General features: G+C 39.3%; 3 protein-coding genes across 4 annotated transcripts in view; all 3 read left to right on the top strand.

Annotated features, from left to right (window-relative positions):
- LOC107082792 (junctophilin-3-like) overlaps positions 1 to 2117 on the top strand; it is a 23275-nt gene extending 21158 nt beyond the window's left edge. The window contains exon 5 of the mRNA XM_015371652.1: positions 516 to 2117. Within this exon, the coding sequence (XP_015227138.1) occupies positions 516 to 596 (81 nt within the window). The 3' untranslated portion in view covers positions 597 to 2117. The remainder of the gene's footprint in view (positions 1 to 515) is intronic.
- A 5044-nt stretch (positions 2118 to 7161) lies between these two features.
- Positions 7162 to 11577, top strand: znf319 (zinc finger protein 319). Its single transcript, XM_015371642.1, has 2 exons — positions 7162 to 7453; positions 8262 to 11577. The coding sequence occupies exon 2, from the start codon at positions 8407 to 8409 to the stop codon at positions 10165 to 10167; it is 1761 nt and encodes a 586-aa protein (XP_015227128.1). The 5' UTR covers positions 7162 to 7453; positions 8262 to 8406; the 3' UTR covers positions 10168 to 11577.
- Positions 11578 to 13052: 1475 nt separating this feature from the next.
- The window catches only part of LOC107082777 (casein kinase II subunit alpha'-like), an 18110-nt gene continuing 6502 nt past the window's right edge, over positions 13053 to 24660 (top strand). The window contains exons 1-10 of one of the 2 annotated variants that reach the window (XM_015371619.1): positions 13053 to 13272; positions 15954 to 16324; positions 16425 to 16536; positions 18729 to 18830; positions 18955 to 19005; positions 19141 to 19200; positions 21158 to 21241; positions 21567 to 21677; positions 21760 to 21861; positions 24307 to 24407. In XM_015371619.1, the coding sequence (XP_015227105.1) occupies positions 16218 to 16324; positions 16425 to 16536; positions 18729 to 18830; positions 18955 to 19005; positions 19141 to 19200; positions 21158 to 21241; positions 21567 to 21677; positions 21760 to 21861; positions 24307 to 24407 (830 nt within the window). In that variant the 5' untranslated portion in view covers positions 13053 to 13272; positions 15954 to 16217. Of the gene's footprint in view, positions 13416 to 15953; positions 16325 to 16424; positions 16537 to 18728; positions 18831 to 18954; positions 19006 to 19140; positions 19201 to 21157; positions 21242 to 21566; positions 21678 to 21759; positions 21862 to 24306; positions 24408 to 24660 lie in introns of both variants that reach the window. The other variant, XM_015371620.1, reaches the window with a different exon arrangement.

Here is a 24660-nt window from a genome sequence, read left to right as displayed (position 1 = left end):
ATTTTTTCCTCATTGATAGGTGGATGTTCGACCTTGATTTTCATTTCACCAGAATTGCTTGCTTGTGGTTAGCTAGCAGTGCAATAAATAAAGTTCCACTTTGGTTTGATAAACCCATTAAAAGGCAAAGGGTGGGTAAGGATGTAGAATGATGTAACATTTTGTCCAAAGAGGTTAACAGAATTACAAAGCCAGAGTGTGGTTGTATGTATCAGATTATCAGGTATCAGGTGGGAACATGTGTTGGATGTAAAGCTAATTTTGAATAACCTATATTCTGTGTATTCATATTTATGGGCGACTATATTGTACTAAAGCAACCAAAGGTTGGATTATTTTTAGAAAAATAAAAACCGCTGCCTGTGGTTATAAGCGAATGAAGTTGATAAATCTTATTGTAGTTTTATTTTAATTTGGGCATGGATATCTGAATCATAGAGGTAAGGGAACGTATTTATGTTGTTACATATCTATAGTAATGTGACCTAACTGTTTCTTCCTTTCTTGTCTTTCAGGGCTCCAGCTCTATTCTGGTGGTTATGGTCATTTTACTCAATATTGGAGTAGCCATTCTTTTCATCCACTTCTTTATTTAAACATTATGCAGTTATTATCTTCAAAGACATATTGATAACTACAATATATTATATTATTACTAACTGAGATGGACGTCCTGTGTTGGATCAGAGAGATGGACAAAGCAGAGCCTTTCTATCGTTGCTACTGGTCTTTCCCCTTCTGTTGAAGCCCATTTCGGTTCCTTCCTTCCTTTTTTAGATGCATACTTTGAGCTTGCAAACATGAGGAGGAAAAACCTTTTTGAGTCAAGAAAGCAGCTTTGAATGGAACACACATGCATGGTTGTCCATCACCGACAGACTGAAGGTGGCGCTACTTTACATGAGAATATAGCAATCCCTTGTTTCCTGGTTACCATGATGATCATGCAAACCAAGAGCATGGCTCACTTTCTATCCTTTAACCCTTTTCCCCTCTCCAGTCTCTATTGGCACTATGCGCTACGTACAAAACTATGCTGCAAGAGTAGATCCATTTTAAAGGGCTCTGTCATCATCCTTATTATTTTTTTCCTTCCAACACCAACACACACAACCATTGCATGAGGAAAGGTTTCAAGAAGTGCGTTCTTTCTATCCCTTTAATCAACTCAGCTCCACCCCACATACATCACCTCGACTGTCGGCACCGAATCGGACCAGATTCACGTTTGATTTTTGGAATCAGACGCCAGCACACGCCTGAATTTACGATAAGTGGGTGGGATTTATAAGTCCAAACACACACACACAAATGCACACACACACACACACTCACACACACACACACACATCAGCACGCAGAGAATAAGACACGCAAAGTAACTGAGGAGGTCTTAACCTCTCCCCCCTTTGTACAGCCTGGAGACTGTTATGTTATAAACACTAATATATATGTCGATGTTTCATTATTATCCGACTTTGTTACTTTTTGCAGTTTGCAAGACAGAGAGAATGCTGAGTGCCTCGTATTTATTCATTTCCCCTCTGAAATGTTCATTTTTAACTGGACTTACAATGAAAAAATAAATAAATACTAAATGTGGGCTGGGCGATGAGGAGATAATTTGACCTGAACCTCCATCTGCCCTGTTTATTCTAAAATGGCATGCACTGTTTTGTCTCTCTCTCCTCGCCGCCCTCCCCTCTTTTCGGACCAGTCATATTGTGTCATTTTCAGACACATTCTGGACTGGAGGAGATTTTTATGTATTTATTTTGATTATATATTTATTTATTTTCTTCCAGCATGTTTGTTTAGCCTGCTCGATCTGGTGTCAGTCTGTGAGCTCCTCCCCTCTTGTCAAAGAAGGGTGGGGCAGGGCGGGGCGCCGAGGTCGGTGTAAAATAAATGCTAGCTTTTACCTCTCAGCGGGTACCAAGACGTCCCAGAGTTTCTGAATGATACCAAGAACAAACTCTCTGCTACTGTATGTTTTATACTTCGCACCTGGTGACATCATCATGTTGTGACATCATTGCATGCCCGAGCATGCTCTTTCTTACTCTTTGGTTTATGAGGTTGTTTCAAAGTCAACGTGAAGAAAATAATATAATGTTTGAAATGAACAGGCTCTGTGTGATTTTTCATTTAGTCTGTATTATTTCGGAACTAGAAAGGGTTGCTGCCAGTGAAGCTCTTACAATATTGAAGGCCTTATTATGAAACCCATTCTGGGGAGAAAATCTATTAAAGAAAACATTTTATTTTTTTTTTTACAGGCATAAAGGACTGAAATATTATAAAGCTGATTCTTAACTACTTAAAGTCGTAGGGATGCGGCTGTTCCAACTGTTGCATTTCCATTTCCAAATTCTCCCGAGTGGTGCACGACTTTATGTGATTGATCTTTTATCAAAGGGGCGGGATTGTAGTGGCGGATGATTCGCAAACCTTTTTAGTTGTGGCCCTGTGTCTCGGAGGAATCTTGCTAACCAATTAGCAACTTAGGGCTAGAAGGTTACCAATGGGAAATTACATTGGGACCAAGTAGCACTTAGGAACAACACTGTCAAGGAACACAATGGACAGCGGAAACATACAAGAGGAGGAGAGATTGGTGTCAGAGGTCATGGATGAGTCTCCTCTGTCATACATTTTTATTTAGAGGAAGAAAGTGGGGACAAAGTTGTTTTGGAAGAGGACGCCAGGGCGGCAGAAGCTTGGTTTGGTGTAGAAGGCTTCCAGCCGTACATGTTTGAGCCCTTGCCTCGCAACGCTGCCAGTTCTGTTAGCTCTACGCCTGCCGAAGACACAGACGTCCATCCCTGTGAACACTGGGACGGAACTCAATGGGAAAGTAAATGATTCTTATTTCAACCGTTGCGTATATTAGCTGCGACATATAAGTAAAGATGCTATAACTGAAACAATTTGATTGACAGATGACCATTGATATTTGATTGGCCGAATTTAGGTGTACAAGCTGACGTATAACTAACTAGCCTGCATTGAATTCACAAAAGAAAAAACAGATTTTAAGACAGGACTTTTTTTTAAATAGAAATTTTCTAAATTTTGTGACAATATAGTCTGATAAAGAGTACATTTATATACATGTTTAGGCCAGAATGATTTGGCATTCAAATACGCCTTCCTTACAAATTTAAACTGCAGTGATGACTCCAGTGGAATCCAGAGGTTCTGAGTTCCAGCCCCACTCCCACAGACTGCCACTCTCGATCCGAGAGCAAGGCCCTTAACCCCACAATGCACAAATTTGTGGTGTTGATTGCTCATTAAGAATCAATGGGGACGATTATACCCAACACGATTTTCTGCAAGGGGGCTTGCGTAGGCTTGCAGAGGTATAACATGAAACAGTCCTTGTAGGACTAAATTAAAATGGCTGAAATTGCTGCAGTCTGACCATTAGATGTCGCTGGAAAATACACATTGTACCTTTAAATATAAGGAAAAAAACTGACATTTTCAAGGAGGCAAAAACGTTTTCACACTCTTGTAGATTAACTGGGACGATGGAAGAAGCATTATGGTGGTGTATAGGTGAGGTCAATGTATATTTTAATAATGTTATAAGAAAGCTTTGAGAACTCCCTTTTACATTAAGCAAAGGTTCCACAAATTGTTTTAAATCATCTGTAATAATGAGGAATTATCCAAAGAAGAAATTCATATTTTGGCTGAGATTCTGCTTTGGCCAACTGGCCAAGAAAAAATAAAAAGGTAAAATGTTACATGGAGTCCCAAAAGGGTGCAAACTGTCAAGGCAGGGTGGAAAAGCTGGACATCTTCATTAAAATACACAAGTACATATGTAAATAGATTCAAGAAAACACACACATAAAACCCCGCAATATTTTATTGTGTCATTTTCTCAAAATCTTTTAGGTATAGCTAACTCATAAATAAACATGTTCCACAAAATATATACAGAAATGGATAAAACTCTGTAAGTCAAAGTCATAACGACCTTCCATTACTATACAAAAAACAGATTTCAACTATCACTTTAAAGAGCTCTAAAAGATGACATTCTCTGCACCTGAATTCATACAGAGAATGTTCCATTTGGATAAGCTGGATTTCCTGATCTGTCAATTTTCTTCTAGATCAGTTTCCTCTCTTTTCTTTTTCTCTCTCTCTCTGATTCTTAGCTCTTCTCATTATCACCACTTTTACCAACATAATTTTCCTCATCTTCACCCAATTCCTCAGCTGTTGCACTTTCAGTGGCTTCACCTGTAACTCTCTTGATCTCTAAATTATTATTCTTTCCTCAAATCACAGTGTTTTTCTTCTTAACCCTAATTTTTTTGGCAAAAGAAACTAAAAATATCTCCACTTTTAAATTTTATTTTTTATGAAGATCTGCAATGTGCAAGCATCAAGTTTTTGGAACAATTGTTCCCTCTAATTAACCCAGTCAATATGAAATCAAAAATTATTTATCACATTCAGTGTGAGCTTAGTGTGAGGGATTGTATTTGAGTCAATGAGTCAATGCAATCAACTGGTTTTCCTTAGATAGAAAACTTTGTATCAATTTGACTGTATGATCTGGTTGAACTGTAAAGTGCCTTGAGATGACATGTGTTGTGAATTTGGCGCTATATAAATAAACTGAATTGAATTTAATTGAATTCATACAGATAACACAAGCAGTTCTCTTAGAAATGTTATTTTATATTATAAATTATATAAACATAAATAATATAGTGTACATCATATAGTAGTATATATTATAGTTTTATTAAGTAATGAATTACAGCCTTCAAGTTTTAATTGGCTTTTGGACAAATAAGGGATTAGTATTTCAATGTATTTTAATTACGTACATAAATTCAGGGGGCAGCTGCCACATACTATATATATTTCTTGTTCACATTACAAATGATCATATTCATCAATATACCAAACAGTTATATTGTTTTACTCTTCCAAATGAATTCCAATAGTATCACATTCTCATAAATTGGGAACTTGAATTGACATAAAGTTCTATATTTGATATTTTATTCCATTTTATTAACTTTATTCCATTTAACATTTTCCTTTCTTTACAGTGAAGGTTTATAATAAAATAAGGGCATGTTTAAAAAAAACAAAAAAATAAACTACCCTAAATCCATAGCTGCTTTTTGTACATCAATGAAAATCTGCAAAAACAGTAAAGTTCAGAGCGATGGTATTTACCTTCTGTTGCGATCGATTATTAGCTTTAGGACCAGTTCTAAGATCCCAATATATTGACAATAACATATTCCATTTAAGAAACATTGTGGGGGTGTGAAAAAAAAAAGAAAATGGTAAAGAATATTGAAGGTATAGTCAAAATACCATCAGGAATTAGGAGTAACAGTGAGGTAATTTGACTCCCAGGATAAAAGTGATTATGCCTGTCTGAAAAGGTGAGTTTTAAGGGAGGATTTAAAGGGTCACAGACAATCTGGATGCTACATCTACTGTAGTGAAGAGCTACAGTAAAGCTGAAAAACTAAAGGTCCTCAACCCCAAAGAGGACATGAGTTTTTATGTTCCTGTGTTTTAATTTCTATTTCTGTAAAGTGACCTCGAGTTTCTAGGAAGGCTCTGTTAAATCAAATGTATTATTATTATTATTATGAGAACAGTTAAATGAGACACTGAAGAGCACCAATCAGGACGACTGGGAATTCAGGTGAGCAGTTCATGACCCTGAAGGCTGGCTTTATATTTTATACAGTTGTTATAGAATAGGTGTATTGTGGAAATAATTTGGGAAGTTCATTTTAGAAACAGTGGCAATCCCTGGATTGACTGTAATGTAAACCAAAAAGCAGGAAATTCTTTTCATAAATACAGTCAGGATATAAACCACACTATACCCCATCAGTTGATAAGCCTCACTCTGCATCCTGCCACAACTCATAACCCCAGGTTATGAGTTGCCCTGAGGCTTGATCCGAATACAGCAAATTGTTAAGAACTCTGAAGCCACAGCGAAGTCAGCATCAGCGGTCGCCATGATAGGCACCGTTCTAATATGGAGGCAGTAAGGAAGAAGGTATGAAGAAGAAGGAGGATGCTTCTTATCATAGTTTGTTAGCATTGGGAACTTGCCATGTTACTATCTGGTAGCTACTAAAGGAGCTATAAGGAATCCCACAATCCTTTGCATCACAAGACGTATTTATATACTGTATACACATCCTACTTCACGGAAATGAACAAAATTACATTATCCTTTTACATGTGACACACGCAAAAGTATGCACCGTGTATGTCCCCCCCTGTACTGAAGACATAATACTCAAAGAATTTCTAATGATGATATGCGCTGGAACAGACATGGTTACTTTTAGGTTAATAACTTCAGTGGTATTGAGATAGGATCCCAGTTTTCATCTGTTAAATGTTTTTTTCAAAACAAATAGAAAAAAAAAAACGACTCTAATTTTTACAGCTGAATTTATTAGGTTTTCTTGAGTTATAATTCAGAATTTATAGAAAATGGTCATTTTAAATTAAAGTCACTTCCACTTAAGTCAAAAAGATGTAAAATTCCTAAATTATGAATGTATATTGATTGATTAAACCTAATTGAATAGAAATTTCACTTCATGCAGCTATATTAATATATTTGAATCCCTTGCCATGTTTTTTATTTCATGCTTTTCTGTGCCCCCATAAAAACACACTGGGCCCCTCCTGGCCCCCTGGTACATTTGGTCTAGAACCGCTACTGGAATCACTGATCCACTTGACAAGGTTGATAAGTGTTAGTTTGGATTAGCCCTGTTTACATGTGAATCTACTTTAGAATCAGATGCTGGTAATTTCTACAAATTTTACATCAAACATTTGATTAGAAAAAAGTGTGTCAATAAAACGGGCCTCCACAGTTTGAAGACAATGCATTATTGTTCTTTACCTTCTTAAATATGCATCGCTTTTTGTGTGATATTCCACATCGAATCCCAATGTTTAAAACCAAGTTTTTGGTTATAATATGCCAGAACCTGACAAAGTTCATTGGGTGAATACGTTCATAGCGGGTTTGAACCAGGTTGCGGTTACATTGTGCGATATAGCGAAACAGGGACTCCTGCTGGCCAAAGTAAGTACTACATGCTGTCATGTTTTAATCAGTTCCAGATCGCCTTTTTGTTAGTTTGAAAGCATTTTTTCACAGATACCGAAACGCATATATAAACACCGGAGCTCCGCTTTTGCTGCTTTTAGATTTTCCTCCAGCATGAAGCGGTTGTAACTGCTGCAGCACAGCGGCGTTTGGTCGCTGCGTGGTGGTTTCCGGTGTCCGTCCGTCTGCTGGAGGATGGCGTCCGGCTTCGACCGCATCCCCTCAGCCGCCGGGTCCTCGAGTACCGAAAACACCTATGGTTGCCGATTAAAGACCGGAGACGTCAATGAGGAGCGTCGATAAGGAGACCCGGTGAGTTATGGCGGATTTTTGTGGGTACTGATGGAGGTTTGCTCTTTTTAGCGGATGCGGGGCGGCTCGGCTGCAGGAGGCGGATTTTTCCCCCTGCAGCTCCGAGGAGGCCTGCTCTGATCCGGGCTCCCTCCGCAGCGCAGCCTGGCATCAAACTAGCTAAATGTTGCCGCTTTTATAGGTGTACCATGCCCTCTACGAGTCGCGGTGCCTCAGAAAGTCCTCAATAAAAAAAAAAAAATGCTTATTTTTGTGCTTTATCACTTTGAAACCCCGGATGTTATTCTATTTTAGTAAATGAGAGGAAGCTCCAACCCGTTAGCAGCTATCATGCTAACATCAAGCTTCATACTGAAGCAGAAGCATTTTAAGCCTCACCCACAAAGAAAATACATCCGTATACCTTAAATAAAACGCTTTGTTTTAAAATAATTTACAAAGGAATTACCTAAAGAATTAGACTAAAACACAAAACCCCTATATGACCGCTTAGCTTTCCAGGAAATAGACGGACCCTTTGACTGTGTTTTCATTCTGGAGTCTAAGGTACTTTGACTACTGTCATTTAAAGGACTTTCTTGAACCATACAACATCTGCATGATGTAAACGGCAAATGAAACAAACAATGTGGTTGATGTTTATTTTATTTATTCATTTTACCATTACTAGAAGCAAGAATCTGACTATATAGCACTTTGTTTTCAGACGCTAGACTGCTCCCTCACCGATTCAGCTTTCATACTTACATTATTTCAGTATTATCTTGTATTTGTAGTTTATTATTCTCTATACTCTTTGTCTCTCCAGGTTTTTCTTTAAACACTAAAGGAATTCTGAAGCACCCATTAAAGGCTGGCTTCCCATTTATCCCTCTGCATCCGTCCTTGTGTCAGATTTGGGATATAATCCTCCCCCCTCTGAGCGCTGATCTCCCTGCATCCACAGTGGAAGGATGACGGAGGCATGGCAGCAGCAGCAACAGCAGCATACAGTGGCTCCACCCTCTGTTGTGCACACTCTCCCTCAGGCAGCTGACAACTCTTTGAGCTGTACCGTGTATGGAGTCGTCCTGCAGCCAGACCCTTCTCTGCAGCAGCCCCAGCTCTCCCAGCAACATGTTGTCCAAGCCCAGCAGGCCTCTTTGCAGGTGGGGGCAGACAGAGGGCACAAATGTGGTGCATGTGGACATGACATTTCACACCTGGCCAATCCTCATGAGCACCAGTGCATGGTGACTCAGGACCGATCATTCCAGTGTACACAATGCATGAAGATCTTTAGCCAGGCAACCGACCTGCTGGAGCATCAGTGCGTGCAAGTGGAGCAGAAGCCTTTCGTCTGTGGCGTCTGTAAAATGGGCTTCTCGCTGCTCACCTCATTGGCTCAACATCACAACTCTCATGGGAACAATCCTATGAAGTGCTCAATCTGTGAGAAAACGTACCGGCCGGGCTCAGGGAACGTCACCCCGACCTCATCAGCCGCCAACCCCCAGCAGCCGTCCACCGGAGAGACGTCCGGTGGCGGCGCAGTCATCAACGCCTCGTCTCCCCCCACATTTGAGGCCTCTGCGCCTGACAGGCCGTACAAATGCTCAGTGTGCCACAAATCCTTCCGCCATCTTTCTGAGCTTACCCGCCACGAAAGAATCCACACGGGGGAAAAGCCATACAAATGTGACACGTGTGAAAAAAGCTTCAGCCAGTCCTCGCATTTGGCACACCACCAGCGCACGCACAGTTCTGAGCGGCCGTACAAGTGCGCTGTATGTGAGAAGAGTTTCAAACACCGCTCTCACCTGGTGAGGCACATGTACGCCCACTCGGGTGAACACCTTTTCAAGTGCAACTTATGCGAAATGCACTTCAAAGAATCGTCGGAGCTCCTGCACCATCAGTGCCAGCCGGAAAGCGAGAGGCCGTTCCGTTGCGGCTCATGTGGAAAGAGTTTCAAGAGGCCGTCCGACCTGCGGCAGCATGAACGCACACACTCCGAGGAGCGGCCTTTTCAGTGCGAAGAGTGCCAAATGAGCTTCAAGCAGCAGTACGCTCTCGTGCGCCACCGCCGCACTCACAAAAACCCAGCTGATCGTCCGTTCAAATGCAACCTCTGTGACAAGGGCTTCCTGCAGCCGTCTCACCTGCTCTACCACCAGCAGGTTCATGGCATGGAAAGCCTCTTCAAGTGTGCCTCCTGCCAGAAGTCCTTCAGCCAGTCGGGGGAACTCCTGCGGCACAAATGCGGAGGCGAAGTAGAAAAACCTTACAAGTGCGACGTCTGCGGCAAAGGCTACAAAAAGAATTCGACGTTGCAGCGGCATCAAAGCACCCACTGTACGGAGAAGCCGCTCAAGTGCTCTCTGTGTGACAAGCGCTTCGTGTCATCCTCCGAGTTCGTCCAGCACCGGTGCGACCCGACAAGGGAGAAGCCGCTAAAGTGCCCCGACTGCGAGAAGCGCTTCAGGTACTCTTCTGAGTTACAGCGTCACCGACGGGTCCACACAGGCGAAAAGCCCTTCAAGTGTGCCAACTGTGACAAGAGCTTCAAGCAGCGAGAGCACTTGGCCAAGCACCAGAGCGTGCACTCACGGGAGACACAGTTTAAGTGCGTGTGGTGCGGCGAGCGCTTTGTTGACCTCACAGCATTGCAGGAGCACACGGTGCAGCACACTGCAGAGAACGAGAACTTCCCCGAAGCTCCTTGTATCCAATGAGCCCTAGACATGACATTTATCAAGAAGGAAACAGGCGCCATCCACAGCTCAGCCGCTTTTTAAACACGTTCACTTTTATTCCGATCGTCAGGACTCAGCTCATCCTTTGTTTCAGTGAGTCCAAGGGCACAGAGGGAATCAGGATCCTCCTCCTTTACAGAACAAGAAACTTGAGAAGAAAGAAAAAAGATGTGAATTTGGAACATGGGACAGTTTTTTTTTTCCTTTGTAAAGTCTGGGACTGTAGTCTGTGGTTGCATGTGGTCGTTCGTTTCGTAACCTTTGAATCTGTTGTTGAGAAAGTTGGCTCAAGCTTCCAGACAGTCATCCCACTTGTGAGTGCGTCGTCAGCTCCTCTTCAGTACATGTGCCTTTTTATTATTTTGGTTGTTTTTGTTTTCTTATGCTCACCTCTTTAGTGCTTATTTTGTTTTTTATTTAATATTCCCGTCCAGTGAAGCTGAAAGCTAACCTCTCCCCTCCTGTTCAGCAGCTGCCGTGTGCAGCGGTTTCTTCCCACATCTTAGGTAGAATCATTTCATTGTGCATGGATAATTATCTCACCTTAGTATTACTGTTGTATGATAGGTTTGATTAATTTAGGGCAGCATCCTAAGAGGAATAAGAAGAAAAGATTTCACATGAATTTGTGAAACTGTATAGCCCTTGTCCTATAAAATCTGTGTTGTTGTATCTTTGTATTAAAACAAATGACACGTAGGTAACTAACTCCCGTACCTATAGTGTCATAGAAACACTTGACTTGTGCAATAGAACATGCACAGTGTAATATTTATGACTACTGATTCATGGAATAGTCTGCTATATTATAGATTGTGTGTATACGCTCTGTAAACTGAGAACTGTATAGTGCTTATGTTACCTGCTTTTTTTATTCACTCTGAATGAGCTTGCTGCACTCTGCAGGCGGCTTAGTTTCATTTCCACCAGTTATCACAAGGTTTTAACCCCACAAAGCATTACGTTGCTCACTTGCCAGAAAAGTAGTTGCTTTTATAAAAGTAGTAGATTTTATAAAGGTTATGTTATTATTTGTTTTTAATTGGCCTTGAATCGTTTCCACAGAATCCTAGCCTGCTCCTGCTCCAAACAGGAGACAACATTCTGAGTAAAACTTGCCACTTATGTGTTGGTTTATACCAAGGATAAAGGTAAAAATAATAAATAAAAAAAATAAGATGTGTGTACTTTAGTTTACTGTGTGGATTTCTATATTCTGTACAATCTTTGCAGTATATTTAAAGGAAAGTTCTTGGAGTAGAAATCATGACGGGGAGGGGGGGTTAGTTGGGGTTTGGGACTGTGTGCCATGGTTTGAATCCTGGTGAGTCTGCTTCAAAATCTCCTGTTGGAGTATGAGGGGTGTGAATGCATTGAAGCATATGGATATCATTATAGACTCCTGTTCATACTGTATATTAAAATAAACCACCCTTATAATAAGTTGTGTGTCTGTCTTTAAAATCCAAATGCATTTAAGCTATTCAGAGAAAGGGCCTAAAGCAGATAAAGATACAGCGACTTTTACTACACACTACAGTGTGTTTTATTATTTTTCTTGTATTATTATTATATAAAAGTTACAACTTCCAGTCTCAAGTATCCTCCTTAACTCTGACTAGCATTCTTGTCCCCACAGCATGATGCTGCCATAGTAATATTTCACCATGGTGATGGTCTGTTCAAGGAGATCGACATAGTTAATTACTACATAAAAGCTTTGCGATGTCGGCCAGAATTAGGGCTGCGTGATTAATCGATAAAATCAATTAAACAAATCTTGTTAATAGTGATTACTTCTTATGGTGAATTCAAGATTTTTTTTCACTAATGTAAGCTAGTTTGTTAAGGCAGTATTTTTATTTTTTATTATGAAACAAGTGAGAAAAATTAAAAGGAGATTAGGTAGGGAAGAAATTAAGAGGAGATTTTCGAGCTATATTGCCTGATTTAGCCAAAATGTTTTGATTTAATCCAAGTGCAGATTCCTGTTCACATATTTGCTCTCTCCCTTACAAGGCCTGTACAAAACTGAAAAAAAAAAAACACGTACTTTCTTGCAATAATTGCTATATTAGCTCTATAAGGTGTACAAATATTTGGATATAGGTTTAAATGGGTGCCACCACGAATTTGGGGCCCACTGAAAGGCAATTCCTATTGCCCCCCTGCATTTCTTGCAACTTCACGGGGTGGGTTGATTTGTCCTTTACTGTAGAAAACTGCTTGATTTGACTTATTTCTAAATATATAGAGCAATATATCCTTTTGGGCCCCCTCATTTATAGGCCCTTGGAATCTCTCTAACTTTCCCCTCTCCACAGGGTTTAAAACCTAAAACCTTAATTTTCTAAAATCAAAAATGTGATAAATAATCTAACATACGTTTAAACAATCACGTACATTTTTTTCACCATTTTAAAAGTTTTTAAATCAAAAAAATTATTTAATAGGTTTAACTGTAGTGATTTTTTAAATAGATTTTTGACTACACAATCTGAAGTTAATGTATATATATATATATATGTGTATATATATATATGTGTATATATATATATATGTATGTATATATGTATATATATATATATATATGTATATATATATACATATATGAATGTATATAATCATATATATCTATATATAGATATATATATACGCACACGTTTTAGGCATAACTTTGTTTTGTACTTATGTTTTTAAATAGTGCTATTTGTATTTTTTGGTTAAAATATGGATAATATAAATTATTTTTCATATTTTAGCCCCTTTAAAACAAAAGCTGATCACAGTTACGTATATATTTCTTTTTACATTCAAATAAAGCAAGAAAACTAGTGATTTTAGCGTTGGTGTGGTGGAGCGTCCGCTCGGTTAGCTTCCGGGTGATGTTTACTGCAGAGGAGATGATCAGCAGCTGATGGAGACACCTCCACCACCGCCGCCGCCCATCTGTCAGGATCAATAAGCTAACCCCTTCATCGATCACCTCGAAACTGGCGGCCACCATCACCGCGAGGACACAGCTGCTGAAGGCGCGTGCGAGCGAGCGACCGTTAATGACTGAAGAGTCTCTCTCCGCTCGAGGTTAGCAGCTAACTTTAGCTTGTGTTTCAGCTTTCGGAAAGTACGCCACTAATCGATCAGTTTGATTGATTAGTGTGATCGGTTTAAGCTGCTTTTTCACACAGAGAGGCAGTCAGCTGGTACACTTTTCTCCTTCTCCGCAGGTTGTACTCAAACTTTATTTTTTTTACTCAGTCCTAACTAGCTAGGCGACCGTCAGTAGTTAGCCTCGTTAGCGTCGGCTGAGTCCATCACATACGATGCTAACTGATCCCGCCACAGTTGGGAACAGTCTTTAAGGTGTTAATGACGTGTTTTGATTAAAAATTATACCAAACGCTGCAGTTACACTTAGGATAATAACCCAATTTCGGCTACACTGATTTAGAGCAGACGGTGGATTAATAAAAAGGCCCATTAGAGCAGCCAATCTGGGAACATAACCGCAAAAGATGCTCAAATTACAAACTTCCTAATATGTTTCTCACTGTTTTTAGGATGGAAAAAGAGAGAAATCTAGAAATAAAAGAAAACGTGAGATTCATTACAATGTATTACGTATAGTTATTTAAACACTAGTTAATATTATAAATCTTTTATAAAGAAGCTTGTGGTATTTACGTCGACTTCAGTTTGTTAATTACGTCCAAATTTTATATAATGTATGTGTGTGTGTATATATATATATATATAGGCTACAGCTTAGATCTTAACGTCTATTTTTACTTGACATTTGCATCATAGTTTGCCTTTTTTACTTTGAGAGACATTTTTGTTTTATGCATCGTTGTGTGTAATTTGTAGCTTTGGCAAAAGAATGTGTGATTTTTATTTTAAGTAACTAAACTAGAAACCTTTTATAATACTAAAAACAAACAATTCCCGTCATAAGGAAATCCTGATCGGAACAGTTGGTGTGTTGCACAGTAGAGGTTGTGTCTTTGGTGGGTCTGTGGGAACAACAGGATCAGTAGAGTACAAACTTTACAAAACTAACACCAGATGTTTTGGTCAAAGGATTGGAATATCAGAGAGTTTGTTTTCTACAGAGATGGACACTGCTTTCAAAAAATAAATACTACATTTAACAGAAATAAAAGCTAACTGCCATGTTAATAGAAAGCAAGAAGCGCAAAATATATAACTTTATTTATAATCTATCTACCACATTGCTTTCCTGGGTTTCATCATATTTGTTGTAATATATAAGATAGTGTAATATTCATTTATTATTCTCATACAAAAAACAGTGATGGAATAAACATTGTAAAGTCTGGTTTTTTTTAAGACATTTAAAATTTGAAATTTATTGTCATCTTGATAAATGAAAATTCTTATTCTAAAAGAGAAAGGAAAATGTTTTATCTGTTTTTTAAATATTCTTCCCATTCAAACATTTGTGTGTTTATCTGGTCCAAGATTTACAAAACTAGAGTCTAGAAAAAAAAGAGATAATTTTAAAAGAATGACTAGCTGCTAAACTGGTTGAGCAGAGATCCTGTTCAGGCAGGCAGGGTTCACATACTTGCCATCTGGCTTGTGCTCGTAGTAAGAGAAGCCATATCAATAGAATAATGTTAAACTTTTATTTCCTTTTAGTAAAATTTCCTTTTAACAGTTTTTATCGGTTACTTTCAGACTATCTGATCAACATTATATTAGTTTTTCCTCATGTCTTTAATGGTTTTTGCTTTATGCATATAAATACTTGATGTGTGTAATTTACATTGAGTTTTAAAATGTTCTATTAGGTTTGCTCTTATTATCCTGAATCCTCAAATATTGTGGCCTAAAATAGTGGTTATCTTACTCATTTACTTTGATATCTTAATGCCTTTTTCATTTGTCTTCATGGTTTTAATTACTCCATAAGATATATTTTATAATTCCTTATTAGTAGTATTTTATTATTTTTTATTGTAATTTGTGAGTCTTTATTCTGTCCACTTACAGACAGGAAGCACCCTGATGGTGTCATTTGGAAAAATGCATTTCAGTACTGTGATATATAATTTGCCCCATTGCAGATTTGTCCCTTTTTTGTTGTCATGCTGAAGCATTTCAAATCAAACTCTAAGAAAATCTGGGGTAATTAGACAGCTTTTTTTAAATTATGAGTTACATTTTTAATGTAGAAACAGTCTTCAAACCACTCTAAAATCTTTTGCCTGTGTTTTAATGGTGATTAACCACATTTTTTAGTGTAGTTCTGTCTAACCAGTCAGGCCTGATCTCTGTATGAACTGTAGAAATAAGTCCTTCAGATTCTGTTTGACTGACAAATTATGCAAAAAGGTCTCAAACAACTTAATAGTCAATGATATGTTAGAAATGGGAAGAAACACATTTGGTCAAATCCATCAGTCTGAAAAAGGAACGCTCACTGTTTTTGATGGAACGATGAATTCTTCTCTCTACTAGAAAATCCTGAAGGAGAATGTCTGACCATCCGTTTGGGATCCTAAGCTCAAATACAGCAAACAATGCAGTAGAATAACAAGCCAAAGTCTACCTCTGAATGGAAAAAGAAAATAAAGGTTTTTGAGTGTCCAAAAAAACAGAACAGTAGAAAAATGGAAGAAATCTTTATTTGGGTAAATACCTTTCTACTGCATTGTAGAACATAGAAAGTAATATGCTGTAGAACTCAAAGCCACTGCTGAGGACTAACTTCCGGGATATGTTCTGCCTTCTCCCCACAGCTGGCGGTTCTTCATCCCATCACATCACACATTCTCAGGGGTTTCACTCACTCAGTTATAGTAGCTCTGTCCGTCTGCACAGCGGCCGCTTCAGACTGGCCTGGCAACCTTTGTCAAAGGCGACAAGCAGCCAAAGCCAATGGTAAGCACAGCGCAGGGATCTTAGAGCTGCAGACCTCGCACTGCCGCTGCGCTGCCCTTCAGTATCGAGCCGAGTATTTCGAGGGAGGAGACGTTCCCGTACACGGAGCCCCAAAGCCAGCGATGCCCGGATCCTCACCGGCCAGCAGCAAGGCTCGGGTATACACCGACGTCAACACACAGAAGAACAGAGAGTACTGGGACTATGATGCACATGTGCCAAACTGGAGGTAAAATGCCACAGTGGTGTCAGCAGGACAGAACAATTTCAGTTACTTCAGATTGTTTTTTTTCATTTGTTGTTGTTTTTTTTTTTTTTTTTTTCTCCAGCAATCAAGACAACTATCAGCTTGTGCGTAAACTGGGCCGAGGGAAGTACAGCGAGGTGTTCGAGGCTATTAATGTGACAAACAATGAGAAGGTCGTAGTCAAAATCCTCAAGGTGAGACAACTCAATCCTCCTTGATGTTACAGAGTCTGCTTCATTTAAGATTATTATATAAAGTGATGGTGATATGTTTTGAGAATGCTTTACAAACAAACATCTAAAAAGAATGAGCTATTTTTGCACTCCAGTTTATTGCTAAATCAAATGTAGTGCAATCAATTCCCTGCTAAGAGTATTTTCACACCTGCAGATTTAGGTTGATCTAAATTTAGATTGATCTAAATTTGGTCTTGTTTCACTTAGTGTGAAAACAAAATCTAATGTGCATCGAACTAGTGCAGTCTGAAGAGGTGGTCTCGATTCAGCTCCAGCGAACTCTGGTGCTCACTCAGGTGTGCCATGTCTGAAAACAACTGCACTAGGGTGCGACCAAATTTCCAGGTTAACTCAACAAGTTTGAGCTAAAAGGGCTCCCCTATTTGCCTCATCTCTGCACTGGCTGCGAAATTTTCACAACAATCGGAAGCAATCTTTATCTCTTGCCACTGTTGCTTTTAGAGAGCAGGCCACTGTCACAGCAAATTCCGTAATGGTTAGGGCGGAGAGCTCTTGCAAAGCATTTCAGGATATATCTGCTCATCTAGTGCAGATATGGAGCTAAACGTGGATCTTTGATGACTGAAACATGACTAGTCATAGGTACCTTTTCTAACCTAACATACTGTAAAATAAGCAATAAAAGTACGTGGGATTAATGCCGATATGGTATCAGGTCAATATTGGTGTTAGTCAAACTCAAAGCTGCAATATCGGTAGTATATCAGAAATAAAAAGTTGTATTGGTGAACCCCCACTCAACTTAATTGAGTCTTAAGTAAGATGATGATGAGACTAAAGCCTCTTTACCACTGAAAATAGCATGTTAACCCGCTAATAATCGGCATTTGGCTCCCTTCCCACTGGCAAAAGAAGATGGGGACGTGCTTTGATGATGCGACCAGTGCGGCAGAAATCATGAAAGCAATGAAAAGCAACATGTAAGGAATCCAGGTTGTAGTAGTAGTCTAGTTCCGTACATTGTGCACAATGGTATCATGTAAATTTAACAGATCAGATGCTGATCAGAGCCAAGGCAATTTTAACCTGTTGAGATTGCTGAGACGTTTGGCGCAGGTAGACATAGGTCAGTGAGCTCTTCCCACTGCCCCTGAAAGCCTGGGTTTAAACTTGTTTTTCGGTCAGTGGGAAAGGGGGAGTAAGTAAACATTTTGACTTACATTGAAAATGCAAGGTATAAGCTTCACTTCTTGTCACACTGAACATACTTTCCCTGCCAGTGAAGAATTATAATGGCAGCATCATCTTTTGGTCTTTTTCTCTTTAGCAAGGACATGGAGGCTGGTCAGAGTTGCCGGGCAAAGTGTTGACGTACCGATCTGGTAGAAACAGACCCTATAAGACTTTTAGCTGACTCTAAAAAGAATGGTGGTTCTACAGATTATCGTCCCAGGGGGCAAAAGCTAATACACTTTTGAAAACCATACATCTTTTTCAGTAATGCACCACTTTGTGTCCTTCCATCACATAAAGCAAACTTGAGGTTCAAGCATGACTATAGCCCCATTTACACTACCCTTTTGAAAACATGCCAAGATCAGTCCAAGTACTGATATAGTTAACAGAGATAACTGTTTAGTGTAAATGGCACGCAAAACTGAAACGAACGACGCCAGACAAAACTGATCTGCCCTAAACTGGTACTAGTTCATTAGTAGGGCTCAGCGCGGTTCAGTTCTGGCTCAGTTCTCTGATTTAAAAAGAGCACATGAACAGACCGCGTCATCTCTTTAGAGTCAGCCTTCGTAATCATGAAACTTCAGCCATCATAGAAATACTAGTTTCCCTACCATGCCACACGATTTCCAGTGATGATTCTGCTCCGACTCTGTCAGGTAAATTCACCAAAGGCTGCCATCTTCGCCTGACTCTCCGCAAACAACGAAATATCACAATTGTAATCAAACTTCCTGAATGTTACGGGCGCCACCATGTTGACTTGCTTGTATGGTTAACTCGCCATGGATCGGTTTTCGGAGGGTAGTGTTAATGGGGTATACAAGTGCAAATGTTCAGGAGGTTTGATTATACAATATTTTTGCAGTCCACTGTAAACCATTTAAAGCTTCCACCAAAGGATTGACCTCCCTCTTATTTATCTCTGTTGAATGGTCATTTTTTTTCTTCAGCCTGTCAAGAAGAAGAAGATCAAACGGGAAATAAAAATCCTTGAAAACCTGCGAGGAGGAACCAACATCATCCGTCTGGTGGACACGGTCAAAGACCCAGTGGTGAGTGGGAAGCCTGCCCTCACTTTGCTGCATGCTGGCCCTGTTAATCCAGTTATGCTAGTGATCTCCACTTACCTGCTGCCGCTTTCAGTGAAGCTGTGTGTTTGTTGTCTTCTCTCTGCAGTCCAGAACACCAGCGCTTGTCTTTGAGTACATCAATAACACAGATTTTAAGGTACATGATTTGTGCTTGCTCAGAACTACCATCCATGCACTCATGGGATCGATAACCTTCCTGTTAGCGTAGAAACTGCCGACACCTTGCAGCTGCAAACTTTTAAAACGCAAGTTGCTTTCATCCTCCCCACAGGAGCTGTACCAGAAGCTGACAGACTACGATATCCGTTATTACATGTATGAGCTGCTTAAGGTAAGATGAACTGAACACTTGTGTGTATATATATATTTGTAAAGATAATATTTTACAAACAGGGTTTAAAAGTCTTTGACTAAAGGGTGAAAGGTGTCGCCCATGATGGATGTAAGCTTGGACAGCACCCTCTTCTCAGCCACTTCCTCCACTGAGTCCAGAGTGCATCCTTTTACAGAAGTGGTCCATTCTCACCAGTTTATTCAGTCTCTTTCTGTCCTGCTCTGTGCTCCTAGGGGCCCAGCAAACAACAGCATAGAGGAGGGCTGATGCCACCACAGAGTCATAGGTTTTATGCAGGGGCCTGCTCACTGCAAAAAACCTCATCCTCCTCAGGAGGTGGAGGCGTTATGTAGTTTGACCTGGATTTGAAAGGATAGGGTCATATAAAAGCTATGCTTTGTGTTTTTAAATCAGATTAAAAAAGCGAAACACAAGATCTCTGTTCAGGTCTGACTCTAAGGAAACATTTGCTCAGATTCTGCCTTCGTTTTGACACACTCTTTCTTTCACTTTTCTTTTCATAATTAAATGACCAAAACAAGGCCTAAGCTTAAAAGCTTGCACAACATTCATATTGTTTGTGCAAAGGTTTTTGGTTTTACAGGATGTTTTTAAGACTGAAACTGGAAGGTCAGATCAGTTGAGAAATGTCTTTTTCAACAAAGTATTTTTGTTTACAAAAATACTTTGGTTTTTGTTATCTAACCACAAAATTAACAAGATAATGACTACTAACTTTCAATATTTGTCCCAGACTTATTTAGGGACACATGTAACTGGGATTTATATCTTTTTTTAGCCCATCTTCATTTTGTTTTGATTATTTTTCTCAATTTAAAGGTTTTTAAATGATTTCAGAAGCATATAACTCAGCTTCTGTTTTTTAGTATGCTGTCTGAATAGGCCTGAGATGAACATTAAAGGGCAACATCCTATGTGTTTGCCAGTGTAATCTTTAAAGGTTCCTGAACCTTAGGGCTTCCAATCCACACAGTTCTGGTGTCAGGCCCCTGGGAGTCTGGGCCCTTGATAAAAATGAGTTGTAGTAGGGAAGCTAATATTCAAATTAAACAAGAACACATGGATATATGCAGCTGATACAATTTGTAATCACTGTGTTAACCTTATTTTGAAATGCCGAAATGAATGTGTCCAACTTCTTCTTTTTTGTTTTTTTTTTGTGGTGCTTCCATTTAATTGCTTTTTTTGGCTATCTAACTAAGCTAAACAGGATATATAGGTGTTCAATAAACACCATAATATCGGCCGCGATTTAAACCTTTTTGGGGGGAAAAGACCACGTTAAGAAAGTCCTTACATCAAGTGTTTATTCTGATCTTTTTTTGCTGCTGGATGAATAAATCTTGCATATATTATGACAAATATATCACAGAACTCTGCTTCCAGCAGAGATAATTATCTGTGCAGACGGCACCTTGTGAACAGCTGGGAGCAAGATTTGTGTTGACAGCATTTCTTTCCCATTAAGCTGCTTGTAGTATTAACTATTTGGCATTGATATATATGCTTCTCATCAGCTTTTAGCAAAATTCTCAGGTTTCTGTCAATAGCATATATGCCCATGTTTAACTAAGGAAGGTAGACTAATTATGGAAAACCTAACAGAAAACGCTTTAAAAAACTTCAGTCTAGGCAATTTGACGTAAACATGGTCAATCTTGACCATGACCTGGATGACTGATGAGGATCTTCATAGATATAACAGAAAATATTTCTTAGAGTTGCATAATATATTGAATCCAGATCTCTGGAGGCTGTTGTATTTTCAGATGCCCTGCACTGAAACTGCTTGTCAGTAATATCCACACACTGGTTTCAGATAAGGAAAAAGCAGTGGTGGCTCATTATTCCTACTCGAAGCAGCTGAGCTGTAGCGGCAGAGGGAGCTAAGAACAGGAATCAGACATTCAGAGGGTTCTGTGTTTTCTTTCAGGCTCTGGACTACTGTCACAGTATGGGGATCATGCACCGGGATGTGAAGCCCCACAACGTGATGATTGACCACCAGCTAAGGAAGGTAATGCTCACAAATCTTGTTTCCTCATTAAGTTCCTAATTATACCTTTCAGCCCTGAAAGATGGGAATTTACATCCCCCACCAATTTTTTTAACTTAATTTTTGTTCTTTTTCAGTCAAATATGTAGGATTCGGTAGTGAGAAGGATACCTCTGCATAAGAAACTGTACTTTTTGTTATTAAAAATTAGCTTCCATAGATTCTATGGTCAGTGGTTAATTTTCTACTTCAGCATGTTTAGTCGAAGCTTTTTCCTATTATTATCTCCTATTTTTATGCCAGTGGCAGGTCAGATTAAACGAGTGGACATTCTCTTGTATTTCAGCTTCGTCTCATCGATTGGGGTTTGGCTGAATTCTACCATCCTGCTCAGGAATACAATGTCAGGGTAGCATCTCGCTATTTCAAAGGCCCTGAGCTGCTAGTGGACTATCAGGTACAAACATCTTTATTAAAGAACGGGAATATGAAATAAACCCCATGTTGAAATTTCTCACTCAAATTGTTTCTCTATGCAGATGTATGATTACAGTTTAGATATGTGGAGTTTCGGCTGCATGCTGGCCAGCATGATCTTCCTTAAGGAGCCGTTTTTCCACGGCCAGGACAACTATGACCAGGTATGAGGAGGTCACAGCATAGTGACTACACTGATAGGCGCTCCTTCATAGTGATATGGGAAAAAGCCTTTAGATGAGCTCAATTATTTTTTTGAAGCAGATAAAGAAAAGAAAAATTGAAAAACCCAAATTTAGTTTGTGGGAACAAAAAAAAAATCCTATCTTTAAATTTTTAAACAAGTAATACAAGGAAAAGATATCCATTTTAGTGAAGATCCATCTAATATTAATGGAACTGAAGCATATCTTAACATATACCGGTACTTATTTTTTTTTATTGACCTGACTGTTTTAGAACCTCAGGTTGGTAAAATTATGATGTAACATTAAGGTCCAATTCTGCACACAGTGGGAAAGTAGAACATCAGGCCGATATTAAATGGTTATCAGAAGCTGGGAAATGGCTTTAAGATAAAAATCAAAATCAACCTGTTCATCGCTTCAGTCAGGCCAAATATAAACACTTTTTAAGTCTGGACCTGAGACAAACAAGGCAGATGTCTTAGGTCCAATGATGTGACAGCAAGGCAGTAATGGAGGTAAAGCATCACCACTGACACGTTCCTATGGCAGCCTTCTGGTATGATTAAAATGCTAACTGGTTGTTTGGGAGACAGGACAAATTTTAACATATGAAGTTTGATAAACTTTAGAGCTAAGAGTGAACACGTCATACTCATTGTTAAGTATAGAGGGGGACCTATGATGCTGTGGGTCTGTTTTTCTTCCAAAGATTCTGGGAAAGGTGTTATGTATTGTAAAGGAAATGTGGTGGCCTTTGCCATAACATTAAAAATGGTTTGTCATTGGGTCTTTCAACAGAACGGGGATCCAGAACATTTGCCCAAATCATCACAAATGGTCCACCAGGCACATCATGTATTTTATCTAAAATTAACTTTCAATCTACAGATCTAAAGCTTAAAGTAAACATGAAGGCTGATCACTCTGAATAAATCTGTTAGTGCATTTATTTTAAGGCTTTTATTTAATGCCTTTATTTTTTTTAAATACCAGTCTGAAGTAGCTTTTTATTTAAACTAATCTAAATCATCTGAATATAAAACTGATGTTTCCTATAGATGTGTTTTAATCCAAAGAAAAGCCTGTTAATTGTAAATGGGATAATGCTGGATCTTCTTGGGGTTTTGAAAGAATCTAACAGGGTACCGTGCCCCCTTAGCGCCCCCTGCTGTGTGAAGTTAGGTTTCACACTGAGGCCACAGAAACATGACTGCTTAGAAAAAAATTATCTTGGAAATGAGAAACTATGAAACGCTGCCGAGGTTCTATTTTAGTGACAGAGTGCCAACAATGAGAGCTGTTTAAATGTCCGGATTATTTGGCTTACATAATGTTTGAATTAAACAACAATAATAAACAGTAAAGGCATCTGAAGTCACACTGTCCACTTCCTCTAAATATGCAACACAGCATGTAAGCAGCTCACACATACAGAAATGTACTTCTCTTTTTAGCAGATCATCTTTATTTAAGCAGTTTAACTTCAGTTCGGTAACATTTCAATAGTAGAATTCATTTAGTGACGTTCAGCAAGTTAATGGTTGATAGAGGTGTGATTCTTTCTTTGAAAAATGGCAGAGGGTCGTAAGAGAAAATGTGTCTATGAAGTGTATCAGAAGATACAAAAAAAGGCCTCAGAAGAGGTAGATATATCCTGGAATGCTTTGTGGGGAGAACTCTCCTCACAAAGCAATATGGGATTTGCTGTCACAGCAGCCCGCTGTCAATACCTGACAGTGGTGACTAATAACAAAGATGGCTATAAAGTGGAGGAGAAAGTATGTCACCTATGGAGCAAAACTAAGTGACCATCTGTCCAAACGGTCAGTTAACTGAGTTTGCTATAAAGTCCACTATATAGTCCCCGCTCTATATAGTGATAGAGGGATTTAGGGTTTAGGGTGGACGTTCAGACACCGTAAACTTTTCAACAGAGCTTGCACGAGGAGAATTGGGCTCGTACATGCTCTCGCTCGTGATTTTTTTTATTGTGGATTTTAAGAAATTTGGGAAAATCCTCAAAAGTACCTTCAAGTCACCCTGAAGGACACCAGACTCCTGTGGTCTTAGATTTGAGTATTATTAACAGTTGCTTTCCTTTAATGAAGAGTAAAAGGAAGTGTATATGTGAGCTACAGACTGCATCATGTTTTGATGTGATAGGATGAGTCGATTATAAGCCAGTGACTAACAATTCCATGACAATGATCACATGAATGTTTCTCCAACTTAACACTGTGATAAGACTCGACAATGGTGAAGAGTTAAAACTCTTCACCATTATGTTATGTTATAAATATGCTTTGACTTGGACTTGTCCCTCAGAGACTGAGCCTTGGCTTGGAAAAGATGACAGTAAACAGCTCTGCAAACATGTTAAAGCTGAAGCTTTTCTAACTGCGCTTGTATTCTACTCTGCAGCTGGTCCGCATCGCAAAGGTTCTCGGCACAGACGAGCTGTTCGGCTACCTGCACAAGTATCACATAGAACTAGACACACGCTTTAAGGACCTGCTGGGACAGTGAGTATCTGTCCTCCTCTGCTGCTTGGCCCTCTTTTATTTTCTCTCTATCTACTCCCACTTGGCTCCATTCTCAGGAAACATGGCATTTCCTTTCACTGTTATGCTGATGACAGCCAGATTTATGTCCCCCTCAAAAAGGCTGATTCCTACTCTGTTGAACCACTGTTAAGGTGTTTACATGACCTTAAAGCTTGGAGGTCTTTAAATTTTCTGAATTTTAACGAAGAAAAGACAGAAGTCATGGTCTTTG

The sequence above is a fragment of the Cyprinodon variegatus genome, unplaced genomic scaffold (assembly GCF_000732505.1).
Source record: "Cyprinodon variegatus isolate N-32 unplaced genomic scaffold, C_variegatus-1.0 Scaffold61, whole genome shotgun sequence".
NCBI lineage: Eukaryota > Metazoa > Chordata > Actinopteri > Cyprinodontiformes > Cyprinodontidae > Cyprinodon > Cyprinodon variegatus.
The sequence above is the reverse complement of the archived record's forward strand: the minus strand, read 5'-3'. Positions and strand labels throughout refer to the sequence as shown.

Bases quoted from the DNA above. Each gene is read 5' to 3' on its own strand.
- znf319 (XM_015371642.1), top strand. From the start codon at position 8,407: ATGACGGAGGCATGGCAGCAGCAGCAACAGCAGCATACAGTGGCTCCA.